Source organism: Canis lupus, chromosome 6 (genome assembly GCF_048164855.1).
Source record: "Canis lupus baileyi chromosome 6, mCanLup2.hap1, whole genome shotgun sequence".
Classification (NCBI taxonomy): Eukaryota; Metazoa; Chordata; class Mammalia; order Carnivora; family Canidae; genus Canis; species Canis lupus.
In genome coordinates this window covers 2,863,527-2,879,192 of record NC_132843.1, presented here as the reverse complement: position 1 = coordinate 2,879,192, position 15,666 = coordinate 2,863,527, and the positions used below count along the sequence as shown (strand labels likewise).

General features: G+C 40.3%; 1 protein-coding gene across 10 annotated transcripts in view; it reads left to right on the top strand.

Annotated features, from left to right (window-relative positions):
- The window catches only part of CEP192 (centrosomal protein 192), a 157,517-nt gene that overhangs the window by 134,412 nt on the left and 7,439 nt on the right, over positions 1 to 15,666 (top strand). For 9 of the 10 annotated variants that reach the window (XM_072828633.1, XM_072828630.1, XM_072828635.1 and 6 more), the window contains 4 exons: positions 8,043 to 8,122; positions 9,052 to 9,147; positions 13,526 to 13,645; positions 14,082 to 14,200. In XM_072828633.1, the coding sequence (XP_072684734.1) occupies positions 8,043 to 8,122; positions 9,052 to 9,147; positions 13,526 to 13,645; positions 14,082 to 14,200 (415 nt within the window). Of the gene's footprint in view, positions 1 to 8,042; positions 8,123 to 9,051; positions 9,148 to 13,525; positions 13,646 to 14,081; positions 14,201 to 15,666 lie in introns of those variants that run through there. The other variant, XR_012032232.1, reaches the window with a different exon arrangement.

Below are 15,666 nucleotides of genomic sequence, written 5' to 3'. Positions count from 1 at the left end.
CATTTGTATTTCCCTGATGGCAAGTGATGCGCAGAGCATTTTCTCATGTGCTTGTTGGCCATGTCTATGTCATCTTTGGTGAAATTTCTGTTCCTCTCTTTTGCCCATTTCATGATTGGATTTTTTGTTTCTTGGGTGTTGAGTTTAAGAAGTTCTTTATAGATGTTGGATACCAGCCCTTTATCTGATCTGTCATTTGCAAATATCTACTCCCAATCTGTAGGCTTTTAGTTTTGTTGACTGTTTCTTTTGCTGTGCAGAAGCTTTATCTTAAGTCCCAGTAGTTCATTTTTGCTTTAGTTTCCCTTGCCTTCATAGAAGTATCCTGCAAGAAGTTGCTGTGACCAAGTTCAAAATGGGTGCTGCCTGTGTTCTCCTCTAAGATTTTGATGGAATCTTGTCTCAAATTTAGATCTCGCATCCATTTTGAGTTTCTCTTTGTGTCTGGTGTAAGAGAATGGTCTAGTTTCATTTTTCCACATGTGGCTGTCCATTTTTCCCAGCACCATTTATTGAAGAGACTGTCCTTTTTCCAGTGGATAGTCTTTCCTGCTTTGTTGAATATTAGTTGACCATAGAGTTGAGGGCCCATCTGGGTTCTCTGTTCTGTTCCATTGAAATGTGTGTCTGTTTTTGTGCCAGTACACATGGTCTTGATGATCACAGCTTTGTAGTACAACTTGATATCCAGCATTGTGATGGCCCCGGCTCTGGTTTTCTTTTTCAATATCCCCTGACTATTCAGGGTCTTTTCTGATTCCACACAAATCTTAAGATTATTAGTTCCAACTCTGTGAAGAAAGTCCATGGTATTTTGATAAGGATTGCATTGAATGTGTAAGTTGCCCTGGGTAGCATAGACACTATCACAATATTCATCTAATCCGTGAGCATGGTATATTTTTCCATCTCTTTGTGTCTTCCTCAATTTCTTTCAGAAGTGTTCTGTAGTTTTTAGGGTATAGGTCCTTTACCTCTTTGGTTAGGTTTATTCCTAGGTATCTTCTACTTTTGGGTGTAATTAGAAATGTAATTGACTCCTTAATTTCTTTCTTTAGTCTCATTGTTAGTGTATAGATATGCCACTGATTTCTGGGCACTGATTTTGTAACCTGCCACACTGCTGACTCGCTATATGAGTTCTAGCAATCTTGGGGTGGAGTCTTTTGGGTTTTGTATGTACAGTATCATGTCACCTGTGAAGAGGAAGAATTTGACTTTTTCTTGGCCAATTTAAATGCCTTTTATTTCTCTTTGTTGTCTGATTGCTGAGGCTAGGATTTCTAATACTGTTGAATGAGTGAGAGTGGACATCCCTGTTGTGTTCCTGATCTTAGGGGGAAAGGCTCTCAGTGTTTCGCCCTTGAGAATGATACTCACTTTGGACTTTTCATAGATGGCTTTTAAGATACTGAGGAAAGTCCCTCTATCCCTACACTCTGAAGAGTTTTGATCAGGAATGGAGGCTGTATTTTGTCAAATGCTTTTTCTGCGTCTATTGTCTTTTCTCTTGTTGATATGATCTATCACATCAATTGTTTTTACGAGTGTTGAACTACCCTTGCATTCTGGGAATAAATCCCACTTGCTCATGGTGAATAATCTTCTTAATGTACTGTTGGATCCTATTGGCTAGTCTCTTGAGAGAATTTTTGCATCTGTGTTCATCAGGGTTATTGGTCCATAATTTCTCTATTTGGTGGGGTCTTTGGTTTTAGAATTAAGGTGATGCTGGCCTCATAAAATGAGTTTGGAAGTATTGTGTCCCTTTCTACTCTGTGGAACACCTTTAGTAGAATAGGTATTATTTCTTCTTGAAACATTTGCTAGAATTCCCCTGGGAAGCAGTCTGGCTCTGCACTTTTGTGTCTGGGAGGTTTTTGATGACTGCTTCAATTTCCTCCTTGGTTATTGGCCTGTTCAAGTTTTCTACTTCTTCCTGTTCCAGTTTTGGTAACTTGTGGTTTTCCAGAAATGAGTCCATTTTTTCTGAATTGCCTAATTTATTGGTGTTTAGCTGCTCATAATACTTTTTTCTTTTTTTAAAGATTTTATTTATTTATTCATGAGAGACAGAGAGGGGGAGAGAGAGAGGCAGAGACACAGACAGAGGGAACAGGCTCTACACAGGGAGCCCCACGTGGGACTCAATCCCAGGTCCCCAGGATCAGGCCCTGGACTGAAGGTGGCACTAAACTGCTGGACCACCTGGGCTGCCCTCATAATACTTCTTAAAAATCATTTGTATTTCCTTGGTATTGGTTGTGATCTCTCTCTTTCATTCATGATTTTATTTGTGTCTTTTTTCTTTTTAATTAATAAGGGTGGCTAATGGTTTATCTTATGAATTTTTTCAAAGAACTAACTCCTGGTTTTGTTGATCTGTTCTACAGTTCTTCTGGTCTCTATTTCATTGAGTTCTGCTCAAATCATTATTATCTCCCTTCTTCTGCTTGGTGTAGGCTTTATTTCCTGTTCTTTCTCCAGTTCCTATAGGTGTGAGGTTAGCTTGTGTATTTGAGTCTTTTCCAGTTTTTTGAGGGATGCTTATATTGTGATGTATTTCAATCTTAGGACTGCTTTTGCTGTATCCCAAAGATTTTGAACAGCTGTATCTTCATTTTCATTAGTTTCCATGAATCTTTTTAATTCCTCTCTAATTTCCTGGTTGACCCGTTCATCTTTTAGTAGGATGCTCTTTAACCTCCACGTGTCTGAGTTTCTTCCAAGTTTCTTCTTGTGATTAAGTTCAAGTTTCAAAGCATTGTGGTCTGAAAATCTGCAGAGGACAATCCCAATCTTTTGGTATCGGTTGAGACCTGATTTGTGACCCAGTATGTGTTCTATCCTAGGGAAAGTTCCATGTGCACTTGAGAAGAAAGTGTATTCAGTTGCGTTCAGATGGAAAGTTCTGTATATATCTGTGAAATCCATCTGGTCCAGTGTATCATTTAAGCCCCTTGTTTCTTTGGTGATATTGTGCTTAGAAAATCTGTCAATGGGCAGCCCCGGTGGCACAGTGGTTTAGCGCCGCCTGCAGCCTAGGGTGTGATCCTGGAGACCCTGGATCAAGTCCCACGTCAGGCTCCCTGCATGGAGCCTGCTTCTCCCTCTGCCTGTGTCTCTGCCCCGCTCTCTCTCTCTCTCTCTCTCTGTGTGTGTGTGTGTGTGTGTCTATGAATAAATAAATAAATAATCTTTAAAAAAATAAAAAAGAAAAAAAATCTGTTACTTGCAGAAAGCGCCATGTTGAAGTCTCCTACATCCAGTGTATTATTATCTGAGTATGTCTTTACTTTGGTTATTAATTGATATACTGGGCAGCTCCCACATTAGTGGCATAAATATTCATGATTGTTAGGTCTTCTCGTTTGATAGGCCCTTTAAACATGATATAGTGTCCCTCTTCATCTCTTACTACAGTCTTTGGGATAAACTTTAATTTATCTGATATGAGGACTGCTACCCCAGCTTTCTTTTGAGGACCATTTGAATGGTAAATGGTTCTCCAACCTTTCAATTTCTGGCTGGAGGTGTCCTTAGGTCTCAAATGAGTCTCTTGTAGACAGCAAACAGATGGGTCTTGCTTTTTTATCCAGTTTGAAACCCTGCATCTTTTGATGGGATCATTTAACCCGTTCACGTTCAGAGCAACTATTGAAAGATATGAATTTAGTGTCATTGTAATACTTATTCAGTCCCTGTTTTGGTGGATTGTTTCTTTGGGCTCTCTCCTTTTTTTTTACAGGGTTCCCCTTAATATTTCTTGCAGAACCGGTTTGTGGTCACATATTTTTCAGTTTCTGCCTATCCTGGAAGCTCTTTATGTCTTGTTCTATTCCGAATGACAGCTGGATAAAGTATCCTTGGTAGCATGTTCTTCTCATTTAGTACCCTGAATATATCATGCCACCACTTCTGGCCCGCCAGGCCTCTGTGGAGAGGTCTGCTATAATTTGATACTTCTCCCCATATTAGTTAAGCATCTCTTGTCTATCACTTCTTTAAGGATTTTCTCTTTATCTTTGGAATTTCTAAGTTTCACTGTTAAATGTTGAGGTGTTCAATGGTTTTTATTGATTTTTGGGGAGGGGGGAGCCCTCTATCTCCTGGATCTGAGTGCCTGTTTCCTTCCCCAGATTTGGGAAGTTCTCAGCTATGATTTGTTCAAATATGCTTTCTGACCCTCTGTCCCTCTCGGCCTCTTTTGTATCCCCAATTATATGTAAATTCTTCCTTCTTAAGCCATCATTTATTTCCTTTAACCTTTCCTCATGGGCTCTTGTTTTTCTCTTTTTCCTCAGTTTCTTTCCTTGCCATCAACTTGTCTTCTGTGTTGCTCACTCTGTCTTCCACCTCATTAACCCTAGTAGTTAGGACATCCAGTGTGGATTGCAAATCATTTAATTTTTAATTTCGGCCTGATTAGATCTAAATTCTGCAATCCTGAAGTCTCTAGAATCCTTTATTATTTTTTCCAGAGCCATCAGTAGCTTTATAATTGTGCTTCTAAATTGGCTTTCTGACATCGAATTGTAATCCATATGCTGTAGCTCTGTGGCAGAGATTACTGTTTCTGATTCTTACTTTTGTGGGAAGTTCTTCCTTCTAGTCATTTTGCTCTGTGCAAAGTGGCTGTATGAGCAGGCTGAGTCAAGAATATCAACGATGACCTAAGTAAATTTCATCCTAGATGATTCTGACAAGATCAAAGACTAGAAAATGATTAAGATCAGAACAAAATAAAAAGGACTACTAAAGTGATAAATTTTAAAACAAGTAGTGAAAAGTAAAAGGCCAAGAATCCCCCAAAAAAGAAAAAAAGAAGAGCAGAAAGCAAAAGTAAAGAGGAAAAAAGGGAAAAAGATACGGAAAAAAAAAAAAAAGAAAAAGGAGGGGGTCTGGGAGATGGTGGTGGTGAAGAAGTGGTAGTGGAGGGAGAATGTAGTCTACCTGAGGGGTCCTAGAGGGTGATCCTCTTGGTTCTGAGTATATTTTGTTCTCTATGGTAGAGGATGCTCAGTCCCAAATTTATATAAACCAATACTTGTAGAAGGCCCCAACATTGACCACCAAAACATAAACAAGATAAAAGAGGGGGGCAGAATGGGAATGAAGAGAGAATATAATCTCACCAAATGAACCAGCCCGGTATACCATTTGGTTCTGGGTGCATGTTGGTCATGTTTTAGAAGGTATTAACTTCTACCATTGTAATACAAAATGAGGCAGATAAAAACAAAAAAACAGAAAACAAAACCTGCATCTTGTATATCTCCCAAAATTAAATTGAGTATGTTGAAGGGAATGTAGAAGTGGAAAATAGATCTATAATCTATTATAGATTATAAATAGATCTATAATTGTGTAGAAATATGAAAGTCAAAAAGGAAGAAACTTAAAAATGAAGAGGTGGTAAAATATTACAGTTAAGGTTGGAAAAGAGAAAAAATACCGGAAATTTTTAGTCTGATATAAAAACGAGTTGTACTGGGAAAAGGGAAAAAAAGGAAGGTACCCTCTAGTTCTATATACTATAAATCCCTCGACTCCCCCTAGAGCTTTCCAGCGCTGCTCGGTCTAGGACTTGCTCTTCCTCTGTCCTTCCAGCTGGTCTCTGGGGGAGGGGCTTACTGTGCTGATTCTCAGGTGTGTGCACCTGGGGGAGATCCCCGCCCCCCCCCCCCATCGGGTGCCGGCTCAGTGGGAGCTGTTTACCCAATGAGTCCCCTGTCCCCTGGCAGCCCCGCCCCTCCCAAGCACAGGGTGACACCAGGAGGAACAACCACACTGGCAGCAGCCAGGTCCTGACCTGGAGTCAGCTCCCCGCGGGTAACTACCCTAGTCTCCCAGTCCACACTGGCCTGGATGCTCCGGTGGTGGGGGTCGCTGACCTGCACAGCTCCGGGGCGCCCAGCGGCAGGAGAGTTCCCTGTCCTATGCAGTCCCCCTTCTACCTGTCCCGGGGGGGAGCACAGGATGGTGGGCTGTGTCCCAGCGCCCTGGGATCCGGGGCCTGTGCTGCTGGAATCGTGCTCCCGGGGCCTCCAAAGGCAACAGGATGCAGCTCCTTTGATTAGCTACCCACCTAATCGATTGGCTTCTCCAGAGGCCCTGAAGGGTTTGGTCCAGTTTGTGGTGCATTTCTCCCTCCCACCCCCCTCAGGCACACTTCCTGTTAGTGACTCAGGAAACTGGTGGCTTCACTGCCCCTCCTGCGATTCTGCCCAATTTTTCTGATATGCGCTTTTTCGTCTGGGAAGAATCTGGTGTGGATTTTTAAAGTTCCTGCATCTCGGGATCCCTGGGTGGCGCAGAGGTTTAGCGCCTGCCTTTGGCCCAGGGCGCGATCCTGGAGACCCGGGATCGAGTCCCACGTTGGGCTCCCGGTGCATGGAGCCTGCTTCTCCCCCTGCCTGTGTCTCTGCCTCTCTCTCTCTCTCTCTCTCTCTCTCTCTCTGACTATCATAAATTTAAAAAAATAAAATTAAAAAAATATAAAGTTTTTTTAAACATAAAAAATAAACTTCCTGCATCTTAGGACTGGGCTTGCCTGTCCTGGAGGCTTTTGCCGCCCGGCCTTAGCCCGGCTCCTCACGGGGCCCCTCCCCGACTTGATTCTTTTTTTATTTTTTCCCTTCCTTCCTACCTTGTTAGAAGCGAAAACCCTTCTCTCTGTAGCGTTCCGGGTGCTCTCTCTTTAAATCTCAGGTCGAATTCATAGGTATTCAGGATGGCTTGAGATTTATCTAGGTAGTTGGTGGGGCCAGGTGAGTTGAGGACCCCTCCTCTTTTGCCATCTTGCCCCCTATTTGACAGCTTCTCTCTTCTCAGTGCCCCTCCCCTACTCCTACTCTTGCTCTTGCGAGCTCTTCAACTCTGCCTCACACATCATTGCAAATATAAAGGCCATTAGGCTAAATCCAAGGCTTCCACTTCCATCTCTGGCAAACCCTTCTGCTTGGAATCCAGGCCCATCTCTTCATGCCTTCTCGGGCGCTTCCTCCTCGCTTTCTCTCTCCGGTGTCCTCAGTTTCCTCCCTCTGTTGTTGCCTTTCCATTGGCACACAATTCCCTCTGCTATCACCTGTTTAAGGAATGCCTTCCTTGACCCCATGACTTCTTGCTGCTCTCCCTGCTTCCTCAACACCCCTCCCTCGTGGAAAGATTGTGCTCCCTGCTTTTATTTCCTCAGGCCGTAACTGAGCTGGTGCTACCACCTCGCCCTTACCTGCTATCGGGGTCACTGAAAAGGGAGTGTCTCTTCTGTGGGCCTTTGTTAATTTGACCTCTCAACACTGGTGGCCACTCCTTCCTCCTTGGACTGTTTGCTCCTTGCACCTCTCCTGGTTTTCCCTGCCTCACTTGCTCCTTCTCAGATTTCCTTGATGACTCTTCTTCCTGGGCCTGCCTGTGTCCTCTTCTTTCTCTCTGATCTCCCTGCACCCTGCCCAGCTTCTGCGTGTTGGCGTCTCACAAAAAGAACTCGTTTTACCCATGAAACCTGCCTCTCCTCCCGCCCACCCTATGTGATCAAGTGGCACCACTGTCTGTCTGTTAAGCCAAATCCCTGGAAGTTATTCACTCTTTCCTCCCCTCCTCCTCCCATATACTCCACTAGCAAGTCCTTTGCGGTCTGTTTTCTCAATGGATCCCCTGTCTGCCTGCTGTTTTTCCTCCCACTGTAATGATTCAGGCCTGCTGCAGACCACCCCACATGCCCCCTTTCAACCCAACTGCTGCTGTGGCATCTTACCAGGGCTCCTCATCCATTCCAACTCCCTAGCAGTGTCTCTTCTCCACAGCAGCCAGTAACTCTTTAAACATGTAAATCATCTTATAGCTCCCTTTTCATTAGCCCTTCGTTTTTTATTCTGTTAGAAAATATTGTAAATTTCCATTGGGCTCCTCTGGGGATCTCATGAGTGTATTTTTCCTCTATGATGAGGTAATTACTCATTGTTACACATTATCACAGTAATCTGCTTGTTGACTTCCCTCTCCAAGAATTGTTTGAATTGTGACATGTGTATTCCTTGTAGAAAATTGTCTGGAACTTGAGAATCATGGTAATGCAGAAGTGAAGTGGCATCTGTCATCTTTAGCTCCACCTTATGTCAAGGTCAGTAATAATTGCCTTAAACATATTCATTTCAATGTTTAAACTTTATTCAGGGTGTTTTTTATACTGAATTACAAACATAGGTTGGGATTATTAGGTTTTTGTCCTACTAATTTACTTCCTTGATTTCCTCTATAGACGGAGCTAATACATGCCCCATCTTTTGCACAAGGTGGTTTTTAGAGTCAAATTAAAGAATGTATGTGAAAATATGTGCTAGCTCATTTAACAGTACCTCCTACAGTTTTAATTTTTATCTGAAATAACTTTATTTTGAAAAAAAATACTAAAATTTTATTATGGAACATTGTGTGTGTACACATGTATGCATTTTTCTTTCCCACCTTCTGAATACTGATGTGTGTTTTTAGCCAGGAGGAGTCAGTGTAAGAGACAGAATGGAATGTTCTTTGTGAGTCCTAGCCTACTCTGTACTGTAAATAGTCTCCACCATTGGGCTCTACCTAAATAGAGCATGTTGTCATGTATGTGGTTTGGAATACTCTGGCCTTTCCGCCATGTATTTCATATGAGACTAGAAGCTTTGAGCCCTAATACTATCAAAATGTGTGCAAAAGATAGTGCTGTACCCACTGACAAAAAATAACTCATATTGCTTGTGATGTTAAAATGCACATTCAGCAGGGTCTTTGAGGAGAAGGCAGTCCTTCCACATCATGAGCACCATTCTGAAGATAACTGTAGCCAAAGAGGAGTGGCTGGTGATGGAGAGGAGAGTAGTGGGAGGTCTTGTGTGAGCAGAGTTAAGTAGTGCTCCCACTCTTAGGCAAGCATTGAGCTCTCCTATCCCCTGCAAAAAAAAAAGGGGGGTGGGGATTTGTGTGTCCTTGGTAACCAAAAAGGTAATGGTCTCGCTTTGAATTGATCTACTGACTTTGTTGTTTGTTTGCTTGTTTAAATGATTATAGGGAGTTGATGACAGTGGAGATGTTTTTAGAGCTACCTATGCAGCATTCAGATGTTCTCCTATTTCTGGTATACTGGAAAGCCGAGGAATTCAGAAGGTGAGTCTTTACATTTTTTTCATAGCCATTGGCAAGAACATGGTGTTGATTGACCAGGAGTGCCTCATTTGTTGCCACCCAGAGCAATTGCTTCCCCTATACCAGTACTGCTAACAACCAGCTTGCCACGGGACAGGAGGCCTGCCTCAGTGCACATCAGTGGACTGCTTCCTACAGCAGAGGTCTTGCTTTCTAAACAGCTAAACAAAATGCCGTGCTTAGTGGTAGGATTGATTTACATTCTGATACAAGTATTTCATGTGGCAACAGACTACCAGTACTTAGAACACACTCTGAGTAGCTCTGATCTAGGCAATAGTTTTGTCCACCAGCCATAATAGAAAAATCTGCCACTACTCAAAAACAACTTCGTGTTTATGTCATAATAAACAATATATTTTCATGGGCCAGTGGTGATGAATCTTTTTAGCACCATGATCCTCTTAAGTTCTAATTCACTTGTGGACCTGATACAGCTTTTTCAAATATCTCTTAGGGGCAGTCATCATTCACTTGGCCTCAATATTTTTTCACACTAACAGCTGAAACTCATTTAAACTATAGCATTTATAGGATATTGGTCTATTTATTCAGAGATTCAGACTTTTTTTTTCTTTTTGAGATTCAGACTTGTAATCAGTTCTAGATTATAGTTGTGAACTCATTACTGACTGTACAAGAATCTTTGAGCATTGATAGTCACAAACCCTGTGTACTTTACTAGGTCTGTATAACAGGCTTCCAGAGGGTTTCTGACCTTTTTGGAAAGACATGCTATACTGCAGCATAGTTGATTTCATTTCCCAGCCCACAGTAGGGGCAAAGCAGCATAATAGGGAACAGACACATTACTTAACAAAAGTTCAACATTTAGGGCAAAGGCAGTGGGGAAAGGGTTGCCAAAAAAAAGCCAGTGGGAAAGACATCCCATGGTCATCGATCAGAAGATCTAATATTACTAAAATAGCAGTACTCCCTAAATTGATGTACAGATTCAATATAATCTCAATCAAAAATCTCAGCTGTTGTTTGGGTTTATTGTTTGTTTTTCTTAAAGAAATTGACATGCTGATCCTAAAATTCATGTAGACCTGCACAAGAACCAGAATGACCAAAGCAATCTTGAAAAAGATCAAAGTTGTAGGATTCACTTTCCATTTTCAAAACTTACAGTAATCAAAACTATAGTATTGACATAAGAATAGACGTGTAGAATATGTGGACTTGAGAGTCCCCAGATAAACCTCCCTATTTATGATCAGTTTATTTATTTTATTTATTTATTTTAATAAGGGTACTGAGACCATTCAATAAAGAAAGAATATTTTCAGCAAATGGTGCCAGGACAACTGATATCCACATGCAAAAGAATTAGTTGGATCCTTACTTCATACTATATCCAAAAAGAAACTTGAAGAAGACCATAGTCCTAAATGTTAAGGGCTAAAACTATAGAATTTTTGGAAGATAACATGTAAACATTCATGGCCTTGGGGGAAGCCTTGATTTCTTAGATATGACACCTGTAAAACACAAGTAACAAAAGAAAAAAATAGCTGAATTATCAAAATATAAAATTCGAGTGCATCAGAGGATACCATTAAGAAATGAAAAGTCTGGGATGCCTGGGTGGCTTAGCAGTTGAGCGTCTGCCTTTGGCTCAAGGGTATGATCCCAGAGTCCCAGGATCAAGTCCCACATTGGGCTCCCTGCATGGAGCCTGCTTTTCCCTCTGCGTCTCTCCCTCTCTCTCTCTCTCTCTCTTATGAATAAAATCTTTAAAAAAAAAAAAAAAGTAAGAAAGTGAAAAGTCTGGGGCACCTAAGTAGCTCAGCTGGTTAAGCGTCTGCCTTCGGCTCGGATCATGATCCCAGGATCCTAGGATCAAGCCTAGTATTGGGCTCCCTGCTCAGTGGGGATTCTGTTTCTCCCTCTGCTCCAACCCCACCCTGGCTCATATTCTTTCTCTCAAATAAATAAAAATCTTAAAAAAAAAAAAAAAAAGTGAAAAGGCATCCCAGATTATGGGAGAAAATGTTTAGAAATCATATATTTAATGAAAGATTTGTATCCAGAATGTATAACAAACAAACTCTTACAACTAGACAATACAGAGACAAATAACCAGTTTAAAAAATGGGTCAAAGATCTGAATAGACATTTCTCTAACAAAAAAGATACACAGTGGACAATAAATACATGACAGCATATTTAGAATCACTGTTCATTAGGGAAATGCAAAACAAAATCACAGTGAGTTATCACTTTACACTCTTAGGATGACTGAGTTTTTGAAAATCAGACAGTAACAAGTTTTGGTGAGGATATAGAGAAATTAAGTCTTCCTACACTGCTAGTGGGAATAGTAAATGGTACCACTGCTGTTGGAAAACAGTTTGACAGTTCTTCAAGTTAGATGTAGAATTACTGTATGACCCAGGAACTCCACTTCTGGATATATACCCCAAGGCGTTGAAAATCAGTATTCAAACAAAAACTTCTATACAGATGTTTGTAGCAGCCTTATTCAAGATAGCCAGAAAGGATAGAAATAACCCAAATGTCCATCAGCTGATAGAGTGATAAAGTGTATATCCATACAATGAAAGATTACTTGGCAATAAAAAGGAATGAAGTACTAATAACATGCTACCACATGAACCTTGAAAACATGCTAAGTGAAGCAATCCAGACACATAGTTATATGACTCAATTTGTGTGACGTGTGAAATAGGTCAATCTGTAGAGTCAGAAAGTAGATACATGGTTGTTCGGGCTGGGAGTGAAGGTGGAGAGTGGGGAATGGCTGCTGATGGTATAGGGTGTTTGGGGTTTTTTTTGGATTGTTGAAAATACTTTAAAATCAGATTACACTGGTGGTTACACAGTTCTGGAAATATACTAAAAACCCTGACTATGCTTAAGTGGGTGAATTGTATGGTATATGAATTCTATCTCAGTGAGGCTTTGAAAATAGAAAAACAAGGATGCAGGACTAGATTGTCTCCTGGGAATTTCTCCTTTTACACAGTACCTAACATAAAAAGGAAACCTCAATGAGATCTTTGATTTGTGTCCATCACTGCATATCTTGGACTGAACTATTTGCTTAGCACACTGTCAGGTCACATTTGTCAACTGAACTCCAGGTCTGGGTACTTAATTTATGTTAAGGGAAAAGAAAGCAAGGTAATATCATACTGGAACCGTTTAGGGAAGTACTCCCCAAAACTGCAACTATTGACATAGTGATCCAGAAGGAAGAAAAAATTAGTTACCTATTTGAATGGGATTAAAGTTCCTATTATGTGTCTTAATGTGTGTCACATAGAATAATACTAGGCTTTCTCCTCTTTATTTTTGGTGTTGGAAGGCAATGTTAGGTGAGATTTGTAGAGTCCATGGTACTCTAGTGCCCAGTGATTCCAGATAATTTGTACATATTCACCATTTAGGACATGGTTGTTTTCATTCTTCTGTGATCTTCTCAGCGTCCACATCCTCTTTAATGGTGTAATTCCCTGATACTGATAATCGCCTCTCCTCCATCAGTATCTCGCCTTTGCCTCCACACTCTAAGATTTGCTGGCTGCGTTGTTTCTTACGTTTTGTTTTAACAAATTGGGTCACTTAACAGTTTTAATGTTAAGTCCAGACTCAAATACACTGATTAGTGGTTAACCTAACCAATAGTACTTTTAACACTAAATTTTTTTTTTTTTAAGATTTTATTTATTTACTCATGAGAGACACAGAAAGAGAGAGGCAGAGACACAGGCAGAAGGAGAAGCAGGCCCTATGCAGGGAGCCTGATGTGGGACTCGATCCCTAGTCTCCAGGATCACGCCCTGGGCCAAAGGCGACACTAAACTGCTGAGCCACCCGGGCTGCCCAACACTAAATTTTTTGATAAAGGAAGCACTTAACACTGGTAAACTTTATAAAAGTCTATTTTTAAATCTTACAACTTTCTCATTACTGAGTTTTTACGGGTTGTATGCATATAGATCGTATGTATAACTTTGAGGTGTGTAGTTGAAGTAACTGTTTCTAGGCCTTAGGCCTTTACTGTGTGGCCAGCAAGAGGGTTCCATAAGCATTGCTGTGAAAGACTGGATTGTGTTACTGGGGTTAACTATCTTGATTTAGGTCTTGTACTTGACAGCTCTAGAAATTTTTGATAATGTAAATAACATTTACATTTTGAGGAATATATTACATAGAACCTGAAAGGAAAGTGTATTTTGGATATGGTGTAATTTTCTACCAAAAGTAGAATTGTTCAATTTCCTTTTCAATTAATGGCAAAACCATATAGCAACTACATGCATATGAGGCTCAGGATCTAAATTTCTCCCCTGGATGTGTTATTTTGTAGGTCTCCATCACGTTTTTGCCCAGAGATAGAGGGGATTATGCTCAGTTTTGGGATGTTGAGTGTAACCCCCTTAAGGAGCCTCATAGGAAACATACCTTGAGATTTCAACTCTCTGGGCAAGTGAGTATTACACTGAATTTAAGTAAATTATTGTGTGTGTATATTAAAAACATTAAGTGAAACTGACATGGAAAACTGTCCTGAAAATGCAAACTGTATTCCTGGTGGTATTCTAATTTCATTAATCCTGTTGTCTGGCCCTGTAATCTTAATTTTCTCATTTGCCTTTATTGATGGGTATGTTTGAGGTCTGGGTTTGGCTCTATGAAATTTGTTTGACTTGATTAGGTAAGATTGTGTATGTGTGTATGTATATATATATATAAAAGAAGCTGAACAGTAAAAAATACAGGAATTACAATTCAGGGCATTTACAAATCTTAAATTTTCTTTTAAAAGTTATGAGGGAAATAGTAGAATTCAGATAGGTAAATGTCTATATATTTTTCCAAGAGTATTTATTTCTCCTCTCTCACCTTCATTTTCTTTTTTATAGAGTGTCAAAGCAGAAAATGAGCCTGAAGGTTCACAAATTTCCACAAACTCCCTCATTAAACTGGATAATTTAGTTAAGCCCCGAAGACAAGGTGTATCAGAGACTGCTCTCATACCCAGGTATGTTGTTTTTGCCATTCTTTTGACATTTTCTCCAGTACTTTGAGATATAATTACATTCAGTAAAGTGCTCAGTGAGCTTACCTATGAGCTTTCATGCATTGCTACAACTCTAATGAAGATAGAGAATATTTCTCTCACCTGAAAAGCTCTTACACATCTCTTTGCAGTCAGCCCCACCCTCAACCCAATATCCATTCTGATCTATGGCCATAGGTTGGTTTTGTTGAATTTCATACACATACACACTCCTTGAGTCTGGCTACTTTCACCACACATAATGTTTTTGGGATTCATTTGTGTTGTAGAGCATATATGTAGTTTGTCTCTTTTCATTGTCAAGTATTGCTTTATGTGAACATATCACAGTTAATTCATTTTCCTGGTGACATTTGGGTGGCTCCATATTCGGGGCCATTATAAGTGAAGGTGCTATGAGCATTATTGTATGTGTATTTTTGTGGATGTACCTTTTAATTTCCTTTGGGTAAAAACACCTGAAGAATAGAACTTCTGGGTCATATTGTACACATGTGCTTAACTTTAAAACAAACTGCCAGGTAGTTTAAACAAAATGACCATACCATTTTATGTTCCCTGGAACACTGTGTAAAAGTTGATTCTTTAAAAACTTCTTTTTTTATTTTTATTTAATAGTTTATTTATTATATTTCTTAGTAATCTCTACACCCAACTCATGACACCAAGATCAAGAGTTGTATGTTCCTCTAACTGAGCCAGCCAGGCGCCCCTTAAAAACTTTCTAAAAAAAAATTTTTTTCCAGGAGCTTATACAGCTCTAATGATAGTATTTAAGTATTTTACCTAATAAACATGTTTCTTACAATCCTTAATTAACTAATGTTTAGATCTAACTTTGTTCTGGAGGAAGATGCTTGTGAGAAAAATTAAATGTTAAATACCTGCTAAATTTAATATACATGTTGTCATTTATTTTCTAATGGAAGTAAATAATGCAGTTTTTAAGAAATTAGGCTCCTTTGAAGAATATGCGTTCTTACCACACTCTTTTGATGCCATTTACTCGTTTGTTCATCTCATCTTTACGGAGTGCTGCCATGTAGTGGAAGCAGAACTGCCCTGGTCCTTGCTCCAGGGACTTCATCTCCTGGAGAAGGAACCCCATCACAAATAATCTCACTTACCATCCATGGAAAGGACTGAAAGGAAAGAAATGAGAAACATGACAGAGGGAGCTTGATATGTGATACCTGGGAAGAGCCTCCCTGAAATTGGACCTTTGAGTTGAGGAGGATGAGTAGAAATGATGGAGGTGTAAGGACTGGGTGGTTGTTGTTGGCCCTTGCAGGACCAAAGGCCTAGAACCCAGAGGGAGAGAGAGTATTGTGAACTGAGGCCAGAGGGCTGGTGGGGAGAAGCAGACCACACAGGGCCTCACCTGTCAGATGTTAATTTGGGGTTTATCTAGGAAGCTGTTGGAAGCC